This window comes from Ruditapes philippinarum, unplaced genomic scaffold (assembly GCF_026571515.1).
Source record: "Ruditapes philippinarum isolate M1 unplaced genomic scaffold, ASM2657151v2 ctg2355_1_1_1_1, whole genome shotgun sequence".
In the NCBI taxonomy this organism is placed as follows: domain Eukaryota; kingdom Metazoa; phylum Mollusca; class Bivalvia; order Venerida; family Veneridae; genus Ruditapes; species Ruditapes philippinarum.
The window spans coordinates 70,083-81,944 of record NW_026864350.1 but is presented as its reverse complement, the minus strand read 5'-3'; the positions used below and the strand labels follow the sequence as shown (position 1 = coordinate 81,944).

Genomic DNA, 11,862 nt, shown 5'->3' with positions numbered 1-11,862 from the left:
AGGCGGAGCATTATATGCCCGAACGTGATTTTTTAGAAAAGATGAAGCATTTGTAAGACATGGGAATTAAATAATTTTACTACGACGGATGGACAGAATGATGCCAGGGATATAACATAATAAAAGCGAAATTTTTAGGGCATATAATTAATATTCTCAATATATGTGATCATATTCTGAAGTTTGACAGTAAAACTTTTAAAAATATTAAGGTCATTTGATATTTACGTTTGACCTTGTTACCCCAATATAGATATGGATCTTTTATTCAATATAGGGAATCATCCTATGAAGTCTGAACACTATAAGTCAAATGGAACTTGTGTTATGCTCCGGAAAGCACAATTTTTAGTGTTAAGGTCATTGTGACCCTGACCTTTGATCTTATGAGCCTCAAATCAATAGGGGTCATGTAATGGACATGGCTGTTCATCCTGTAAAATTTTACAGCTGTAGGTTGATTAATACTTAAGTTATTGAGCAAAAACCGTTTTCAGTTTTAAGGATATAATGACCTTGACCTTGTGACCAAAAAATAAATAGGGGTCTTTTACTCAATATTGATGATCATATCATGAAGTTTGAACATTGTGGGCCAAATAGTAGTTAAGTTATGCTCCAGAAATCAGAATTTTCAGTCAATTTTTAAGATAATTGTGATCCTGACCTTTGACCTTATGACCCCAGAATCAATAGGGATCTTCTACCCAATATGAAAAATCATCCTATGAAGATTGAATTTTGTGCCAAATAGAACTTAAGTTATGGTCCGGAAACTGTTTTCAGTTTTAAGGTAATAGTGACCTGACCTTTGACCTTGTGATCCCAAAATCAATTTGAGTCTTCTACCCAATACAGACAATCATCCTATGAAGTTTGAATAGTATGGGACGAATTGAATTTAAGTTATGTTCAGGAATTTGTTTTCAGTTTTAAGGTAATAGTGACATTGACCTTTGACCTTGTGACCCCAAAATCAATAGGGGTCTTCTACTTAATATGGACACTCATCCTTTGAAGTTTGAATATTGTCGGCCAAACGGAACTTAAGTTATGTTCCGGAATTTGTTTTCAGTTTAAAGGTAATAGTGACCTTGACCTTTGACCTTGTGACTCCAAAATCAATAGGGGTCTTTTACCCAATATGGACAATCATCCTATGGAGTTTGAATATTGTGGGCCGAATGGAACTTAAGTTATGCTCCGGAAACCAAATTGCTAACGAACGGACGGACAGACAGACGGACGGACGGACGCCAGGGGGTATAACATAATATGCCCGAAATTCTTTTGGGCATATAATGAAAAATAAACAAAGAGAATTATCTATCTACAAATTTTCATGTTAATACCCCATGTCGTTTAAGAGTTATGTCCCGACAAAATTCAAAGTGTAAAAATTAGCAAAGGGGAATAACTCCAAAATAAGGAAAGGCAAGGTTATGATTCTTTTGCACTGAACTTCTTCTCAATGAGATCTAACTACCTACAACGAGTCTTGTTAATATCCAATGTCGTTTAAGAGTTATGTTCTGGACAGTGTTTTTAGTGTAAAAATAAACAAAAGTCAATAACCCCAAAATGAGGAAAGGCAGAGTCATGGTTCCTTCACACTGAGTCAACTCGATAAGATCTATCTACCTTCAAAGTTTCTTGTTAATACCCCTTCTCGTGTTGGAGTTATATCCCGGACAAAGTTCAAAATGCAAAATTAACATAGGGCAATAACTTCAATATCAGGCAAGGCAGAGTTATGTTGTGTTTGCACTGCACTTCTACTCAATGGGATATATCTACATACAAAGTTTCTAGTTAACATTCCTTGTCGTTTAAAGTTATGCCCCGGGCAAAGTTCAAAGTGTTAAAAAACAAGGAGCAATAACTCCAAAATAAGGTAAGGCAGAGTTACGGTTCTTTTGCACTGCACGTCTACTAAATGAGATCTATAAACCTACACAGTTTCTGGTTAATACCCCCTGTCTTTTTAGAGTAATGCCCCGGACAAAGGTCAAAGTGTATAAAGACCAAAGGGCAATAACTCCAAAAAAGCAAGAAAGAATTATGTTTCTTTAGCACTGCACTGCTACTCAATGAGATCTATCAAGTTATCAACCTACAAAATTTGAAATTGTTTTTTGTTTTAGAATTATGTCCCGGACAAAATGTTCTAAGTGTAACAAAACAAAAAGCAATAACTCCAAAATTAAGATAGGCAAAGTTACGGTTCTTTGCACTGCATTTCTATTTAATAAGATCTATTAACCTACAAAGTTTCTTGTTAATAACCCTTGACGTTTAAAAGTTATATACCGGACAAAGTTCAAAGTGTAAAAAGAGGACAATAACTCCAAAATTAGAAAAGGCACAGTTCTTTCGCACTACACTGCTACTCTTTTAGATCTATAAATCTACACAATTTGATGTTGATATCTTTTTTTTCGTTTAAGTTATGTCCCGGACAGTGTTCAATGTGTAAATAAAACCCAATGAGAAATTATTCCAAAACGAGGCAATACAGAGTTACGGTTCTTTTGCAATTAATTTCTACTCAATGAGATCTATCTACCTACAAAGTCTCTTGTTAATGCCATTTGTCGTTTGAGAGTTATGTCCCGGACGAGTTCAAAGTGTAAAATAAATAAAGGGCAATAACTCAAAATTCAGGCAGATTATTTTTCTTTGAGGCAAGACAGAGTTGCTGTTCTTTTGCACTGCACTTTTACTCAAACAGATCTATTTTACTACAAACTGTTTTGTTAATACCACATGTGCTTTTTAGAGTTACCTCCCGGACAAAGTTCAAAGTGTAAAAAAGTGTAAAAAAAACAAAGGGCAATAACTAAAACATTAGGTAAGGCAACGTAACGGTTCTTTTGCACTGCAATTTGATTAAGAGAGATATATATCTATCGAGGAAGTTTTATGTTGATGCCTTTTATAGTTTTCAGGTTGTCTCCCGGACCAAGTTCAAACTGTAAAATAAACGAAGGACAAGAACTCAAAAACTAGGCAAGGCATTGTTGCGGTTCTTCTGCATTGCACTTCTACCTAATGAGAACTATCTACCTCTTAAGTTTCTTGTTTAAATCTTTTGTAGTTTCAAAGTTATTTCCTGGACAAAGTTCAAGTGTAAAAAGTGAACAAAGGGCAATTTCTCTTATATGAGGCAAAGCAGATTTGTGGTCCTTTTGCACTGCATTTCTATTCACTTACAAAGTTTCTTGTTAGTATCCCTTGTGGTTTAAGAGTTATGTCCCGGACAAAGTTCAAAGTGTAAAATTTATCAAAAGGCAATAACTTAAGAATTAGATAAGGCTGAGTAACGTTTTTTTTTTGCACTGAGCAATATATCTACAAAGTTTCAAGTTGATACCTTTTATAGTTCTCAACTTATGTCCTGGACAAAGGTGTGTAAATACAAAGGGTAATAACTCCAAAATAAAGGAAAGCAAAGTTATGGTTCTTTTGCACTGCATTTCTACTTAATGAGATCTATATACCTACAACATTTCTTGTAAATACCACTTCTCGTTTTAGAGTTATGTCCCGGACAAAGTTCAAAGTGTAAAAAAAGAAAAGAGTAAATACTCCAAAATAAGGCAAGGCAGAGTTACGGTTCATTTGCACTACATTTCTATCCAATGAGATCTATATACCTACAAAGTTTCTTGTTAATACCCATTGTCGTTTGAGAGTTATGTCCCGGACAAAGTTCAAAGTGTATAAAACAAAGGGCAATAACTCCAAAAATTGGCAAGGCATAGTATCGGTTCTTTTGCACTGCACTTGTACTCAATGATGTTTATCTAAATTCAACATTAGAAGTTGATATCTTTTGTCGTTGAAGAGTTATGTCCCGGACAATAATCAAAGTTTTGCATTTTAATTTTAAGTTGTACAGGAACAAATAAATTGTGCTTCAGCTAATGACGAAATGTATAATTGTTTGATTCTTTAAAATAAATAATTCAAAAGAAGCTTCAGCAGTACCAGATGAATTTACTATCAATGTCTACAGTGTTACGCTAACTTTAAAACAAACTTTGGACTCGAAAATATTTGGAAATTGTTAAAATAAGAAAATTTAAAAGTGCCTTAGCCAAAGTAAGAATTTCAAACCATGCCTTCAAAATAGAAAAAGGAAGATATAGAAACATTGATAGAGAAGAAAGAGTGTGCAAACTCTGTCAAGAAGATCAATGTATTGAAACGGAATATCACTTTGTTCTTGTTTGCAATTCATATAGCTCTCTAAGGAAGCTGTATATTCCTAAAAAATATTGGGTTTCACCATCAATTAACAAGTTTAACATACTCATTAATACTGACTCAGAATCGCTATTGTTAAATTTAGCTAAATTAATATTTTATGCACTACAATATAGATCTGAACAAATTGCTTAAATTAATTTCTACCAATATTTATATGACATCTAAGTATATGAAAATTTTACTTTTAAATGAAATGAAGTTAAACTCACATAACACATACTAAAATTGATACAAATCAAAGTGTCGGTTTCTTCAATTGAAGGAACATTTATACTTTATTTATACATTAGCAAACGTGTGCAAATTGTTAATGCAATGTGATTAAATTCTACATCAAGACTATTATTGTTGATTCCAAATTTTTCAATGTATACATTTGAGTTTGCGATAAACTACGTTTTAGCATGTTTTGCCTTACATCTTGTTTCGGATAAGGTTAAACCGTTGGAAATGTATCAAATTAATTGTCAATTACAATTTCTATTCCAGACAAACTTTATAGAAAGATTTTTCTCTATTAAGATTGCAGTGAATTTCGATGATATACATGTATTACTGTATTTGACTAAATAATAGTACTATTACCATAATACTTTTACACTGTTTTGTACATATGCAAACAAATAACTTGTAAACTATGTTTTGTTTTGGGCTGGTGGCCTATGAAGCAATAAAGATATTGTATTGTATTGTCTTAAATATCTAGCACTCTTGAATTACATTTAAAATTGGATATCTGGTGAGGTTCCTTACAGTTGGTAAGTAGCTCTTATTATTCAAATTCATTCCATAACCTGAAAAAGATGGCACTTAGCTTGCAAATTACCGCCCGATTTCACTTACAAGCTGCGTATGTTAAAAGAATTTAAAGTATTGTAAATAATTGCCTTGTGTGCTTTTAAGATAATAAAAGAATAATAACTAACTTTCAGTCAGTTTTTCGTAAACAACGTAGAACAAACAATCATAATCTTTTTTTTACAGAAGTTTTTTTTAAATAAACAAAACGCGGTGTCAACTTTTCTGATCTTCAAAAAGCTAATAATACAACATGAAAACATGGAATACTTAAAGATCTAAAGGATACAGGATTAAATGGCAGACTTCCATTTTTTATTTCCGGCTATCATACTGGTAGAAACTTTAAATTACGACTTGGTTCAACTTTTCTGAAAGCCACTAACACAAACAAGGTGTGCCTCAGAGCGAATACGTTTGGTAAGAAACTTTATAATTTTACCAAAAGTTAAATTCTGTAAATTCCTATTTATTTGCAGACGATTTTCTCAAAAAATATGCAAATAATTGAGCGTCAGTTTCATTAAAACTTAGATAGGATTAGAAATGGGCAACAGAAATTGTTTCAATTTTTCAAATTCAAATTTATTCATTTTGGCCGATAATGGAAACATCATAATGACCTGAACTTTACACATCTGGTTCCAAAATTTGTCTAGATGAAGCAAACTGAAAACAATTTTACTTTTTTTACATATAGAAAGGGTAAAACTACAGGCGCCACGGATGGATCGATCATATATACTTTTGCCATCAAAGCTAAAGTGATAAAATGAACGTTTTAATCTGCCACTTAAAGTTTGCATGTTGTTTATTTGTAAATAAGAAATATTTTTAATACCCTTTAAAGGGGATTTTGTTAAAAGATTTAAGACGAATTAATCAAAACGTTTGAAATCAAATAAATTTGTATGGCATAGGAAATAGCCATAGGTATTCTTGTATAAAAGTATACCCGATGTTCGTTTATTTTGTTTTTCATTATTAACCCTTGCATTACGTATCATAAGGAGTTAAAAGCGCACGTGAGGCACATTTTATAGTTTTTCTGGGCCGTCAATAGGTCCTGGAATGGAACGAACGTTCCTCATAGAAGGCATCATGACAACGGCATATGAACGCATCAGCGGATGTTTCTCAATTCAAAATTTCATCATTTTTGTGTTGAAATGTTAAATTCTGCTTAAGCCGGTGCTGAGGGCATAGACATTAGCTTGCATTTTAGTACCGTCCGTGAACATGCTCAATCAAGCCGAGCGTGCAACACATACAGTTTTACCGTTTTGATCGTTCTATATGGATTTTGTTTTTTTACTTTAAGTTTTCTTGCCACAACAAGCTACGACTTGGTTGTTTTGTGTCTTTAATTAAAAGAATCATATTATCGTTTAATTCTATCTAAGGAATAGCAATTAGGAATAACTTCCAATTATTATCAAAGCAGTTTGACATTGTTTGTAATGTATAAATAAGATTCTGAGTAAAAATACCATGCTATCGTCTATTACATAAATATTATTACGTAAGTGTTTACACTGTATGAAGACATTTGAATGGTCACGTTTTCTGACCAGTATGAAATATTTGTCTGAAGGTCTCTGGGTTTATTTTTTATGCAACCGATGCCATTTGACTCAGAAATACGCAATGAAACAAAGTTTACACGAACTTATTATTTAAACCCAAATGCAAATGATTCAACTGTTACAGACATCGATAGGAATGCCATCCATGTGCCGTTCGCATATTTGCAATGGACACAAGAAATGTTAAAAGGACGCTGTTTTAGCAACAACAAAACAAAATACTCGTATTACTGCTAAAGAGATGATTTTCTGTACTCATTCTAACGACGCAAAGTACAAATACTAATACAATGTTGACGTCTTTACGAAACGTACAGAACAATACCAGCAAATAAACAAATATAATCATTCGGTCAACTGTTTTAATTTCACTAATATACCGATTGAAAGAAAAACAGTGGAAAATAGGCCACTTGATTTGTTTGTTTTGTATTGTATTTTATGGCATTGAATTTATTGATTTTAATTCATAAACCTTGCTATTTAAGAAAGTGTATGAGCTTTGCCAAAATGAGTGCAAACCATATATAAACCAAAGAATCAATCATACCTTCAGTAATGTGGAAAATATAAAGAAGATAAAACATAGACACACGCGGTGTGGATCTTACAATACGTCGGACATTAAGAAGTTTAAAACCGGTAGTTTACACTATTGCGCTATAACGGCCAGTGTAACTATTTCGTAGAAACAAATTGAATTTAATCATATCATACTGCGCACACCTCACGAAGTTTACCGATCATATATCGAAGATAAATATATTGTGTACATTGACCTGTTTGCATTTGACAGGTTAATAAAATCAAACAATATAAAGTAAATACAGACTTCAAACATCTTGTCGACAGATACCATATCGAGGATGTAAGGCATATGTTTTGTTACTGAAATTATGACAAGTAAACAAGTAGGAACATTCACTCTACGAAGAAATAAAACGGCTGTGTGTAAGAGTGACTTCCTTTTTGTTAAATTTAATCATTACATTGTTAAATATTATTTTTGCCAAAAAGTAGGTCGATTACACTTTCAAATCTTTGGCAACTCTTGTGACAAAGGTTCAAGTAATGTGTTGCAGTAATTTTAAATATCAAAAATAAAGGGGTTCTTAAAACAAAAACTGAGATTAAAATGATTTTGATTATGGTAAAGTTTTACGTTTGCTGTTTACTTTTCTTCTATCTTCCTTTTACTGATTAGGTGCGGGGCAAATGTGATTATTCTGATAAATGACATACATGAATATCCTGGAGTTTAGCCTGTTAGGTAAGTGTTAATTTATGTAATATCAAAATTGACAAGTTCAATAAATGTTAATAATGTTTATTTACCTGAGAGGAATGCCATTCATCCTCATTTTAAAGCAGCACGCCTCCAGAAGATAACATAAAACTACCGTCTCAATAATAAAAATCCCTCTTCAAAAACATTATATAGTGGAAATAAATCGAAATGACACTTTAAAATAATCATATTTTACAATTTTTGTCATCGGAACAGTTTGCTTTGTCGCTAACGGGATGTACTTTCTTTTTATCTACTATGGAATTCTTTCATCCGGGTTTTTTTTCTAGTACCACGTGATGGTACAGGACACTATCGCGACGCACGGACACCTTGATCGTATGAAACATAGAGGGAAACGACAAAACTGCTTTGCTTTTAATATTTCACACATGTGAAGCGAGGTGTTTAGGCCGCCATATTGTCAGTACGCGTTACCGTAAAAGTCACGTGATTCCCTATCGTGAATGTGTGTCAGTGTTAATTAAAGTGTACCCTACTACCTATCTCGCGATAGTAGAATTCCTCTAAATGGCCGAGCCTCAGTACTTCTTAACTTTTATTTTGTTTCCGCTGTGTAATAACTGAAACATTTACACCGTAGATACCCAATAGAAAAATAAGCAGGAATTGTGTATAAGTAACGCCTAATAATTGCAAAGCTGTGTTCTAAACCAGTATCATGGACAGTAAACGGACAAAAATGATTCAATGTAAAGCAAATGAAAAGAAATGAATCGACACAAACGGTTGCTATGAAATAATACTTTAACCACATTTAAAATACATCCAAGAAAATGATAACATTTTAGGATCATTCGCTGGCACTATTTTTGTGTTTTGTCAATGTGAATAAGTATAATAACGTTTTGAAACTTTGTTTTAATATTCTGTCCAAGTGTAGCTTAAACATTTGCCGAACTAATAGTGTCATATAATGACGAAAATGAGGCAGATGAAATATGATTCAGATAAATCATATGATATTACCAACGTTGCTTAAGTGAATCATGTACTAAAAAGCTGGACCACGACACAATTGTCTCGGTGAGTTTAATAGTGTTATATGATACGAGTAGTTGGACAATGTCTGAGGAATTCCGGATCCTAAAAACAAAAATTACTGGATATACAAGTGGAATATGGAAGAGTGAAATTTTCATAATTTTCCAAAAGTGTTTTAATCTATCACTTTATCATTTTTGGTTTCAGAGAATGGGTAATCTATTCAAAAGGACGACTAAGGCATCAGAACCTGATAAAGGTATGATTTATATAATCTTTACCAAGAACTTATTCAAAAATGATTTTCTCTTTATACAGTAATCTCCAGTATTCATATTCTGTCAAAGAGAAATAATTATACTATTCATTTTTCATAAAGTGATTGTATGCGAACCAGTTGCAGCGGCAAGTGGGTAAAATGTTGTGTTATTATACATAACGATGAGCACATTCTTGATATATGCACTTTCTTGCTAATTCTCGGCATTTTATTCCTATAGAATTAGTTGTATAATAATTAAGTTCTTTCTCCGTATTCCTTAATGTAAATATTCCTAAAGATAGTCATGAATCTTATTTAATGCTGAATTTTTAAAAGGTTACGTAATATTACATGTTTGAAGAATGGAAAATAGATATATGAAAAGATCACATGTACAAATGTATATGGTTGCTTTTTTTCTTTATAATTCAGATGTACATGGTTTTATCTATGACATTTGGAAATCAAACAAAACAGAAACCTTTTCAAAGAATTTAAAACGCTATCTGTACAGAAAAGGATATAACACGCCAATTACAGATTGTTTTGACGATGAATTTCATGAAGGCGGTAACAGTCCAATCATTGCAATATGTTTACTGCACTCTAGGCTTGAAACCGACGTCAACTATACATTAGAAAACTTAAATAGTAAGCGTCTTTTTTGTACAATCTGTGTTTCATTTTCGCAAAATAGATCCTTAATTCTTGAAATGCTCACATAGGTAGAGCTCTTTAAACCCATGGTAAAATTAGACAAGTTTTTTTTTAACTTATTCATTTACAGTACTTGTAAATGTAAAAAAGATGAAAATAAAACAATTAGCACATATTAATACATCTGCGTATGTTTCTAATTTTAAAATTTCACCATTTTCATGTTTAAATAGGTTGAATTTTCTGGGCCGGTGCTAGGGGCGTAGACGGTAATTTTGCACTTGACAGTACCGTCTATGAACAGGCGTAATTTAACCGACCCTACAACATTTTCAATAATGTCGCTTTGGACTTTCTTTTGACCTTTTGGACTTTCTTAAGATATTCCTATATTCTTTTTTTTATCATTTTCTTAAATAATGCTTGTCACTTTTTCTTTTGTTAAATCCACTTTTATGGCTATCAATTGTAGGTGAACAGCAAAAGCGAATTATCCTTATTCTGCTACATTATCGAGAAGAGGACACATCGATCTCTTCAAAAGACTATCAATTTAAAAAAAAATATCATGGAATGACTATACACAATTGTTTTCTTCAACAAGATCATAAAAACATTGAAGAAGTGAATAAAGACATTTGTAAAGACCTTGCAAGAAGAGAAATAAATGAAATACGAAAGAGCTTAAAGGCACCGTGATATGTTTCTGCTGAATCATAATAAATATAAATGTTGTGTTTAGTATGCATATAACGATGTTCAATAAATTTGATATAGATCGTATTTGTCGATTTATCAGGAAGTATCTTTTTAAAAGACACTTGACCAAATTAAAACTGGTTATTTTGTACATGTTATTTCTATGTTGTCAATACATATTTATCTATTTAACAGAATAAACAATATAATAATGTCTTTTTTAATGGCACACAGTGAGATGTATGAGTTCTTATTGTCTGTTTCGGTAAGTGTACTCAATTTCTTACACTAACATCTACTCAGTCGGTAGGCAATTATATTCGTAAATACTTGATTAATGAATATGCAAAACTATATGCAAACTATTAATATATACCAATTGAACACATTGATGATTACATGGACACGTATTGAACATCATAAACTGTGGGTACCTGATAAGTGTGGTTTTCATTTTTTCAGGTGCAAGAGTAAAATTACAGTATCTATAATGTGATTGGTGGTCTCGTTATTTTGGACAAAATTTACAGCTCAGTAAGTTCTTGTGTTAAATAAACTGAGTGAATTCTAATAGAAATTAATTGTCCACTAGAAAATATAATGAGACCCTTAAAGAGTTTTGTGAAGGAAATATTTTTAAACAAAACTTAGATAACTTGAAGTTTAAAAGACTACTAGTATTCTGTACAGTTTATTTTATATTGTCATAAGCTATCCTTTGTATTTTGTTTTAGAATGGGCAATGAGATAACAAGGTTGCAATTTAAAATAAACAGTGAAACTTTTTATTGTATTCAGTTCTTTTTTTTTAATTTTAGAAAGACAAACTGATTGTAGATGGCCTCCGTCAAAAAAACAAACAAAAAAAACAAACAAACAAAAAAAAAACAACAAAAAACAAACTAGTATTACAAATTTGAGGCAATGGGTGAGGAAAATGAACGCATTTAGCTTGGATCGTCTTTTCATTTTTGAAGGGGTAGAAAACCAGTGTAATCAAGGTCACTGCTGCTTAAAAAAATTACGCGGTATGGAGGCCGTAAAATATCGCCCCGTCAAGGAAGTTACATTTTCGATCGAGACATATTTGTACATGTTTAGTTTCTTTTATTTGTCCTCTTTTACATTGAGTGATTCAAGTATTCCTATAATAACCCTTAGGATATGATGCCTGCTTTTAGAATAGATCTTTTGACGTCTTATCAGTGATATGAAGACATCATAACCTCTGATCCCCTTTCAATATACTATTTTGTTCATTTCCGTTCATTGTTTTCATGTCAAGGGCATACGTT

General features: G+C 32.2%; 1 protein-coding gene across 1 annotated transcript; it reads left to right on the top strand.

Moving 5' to 3' along the window:
- The first annotated feature begins 7,848 nt into the window (after positions 1-7,848).
- On the top strand, positions 7,849-11,302 carry LOC132725299 (uncharacterized). Its single transcript, XM_060710399.1, has 4 exons — positions 7,849-7,926; positions 9,157-9,208; positions 9,644-9,862; positions 10,341-11,302. The coding sequence occupies exons 2-4, from the start codon at positions 9,160-9,162 to the stop codon at positions 10,565-10,567; spliced, it is 495 nt and encodes a 164-aa protein (XP_060566382.1). The 5' UTR covers positions 7,849-7,926; positions 9,157-9,159; the 3' UTR covers positions 10,568-11,302.
- Positions 11,303-11,862: the final 560 nt, after the last annotated feature.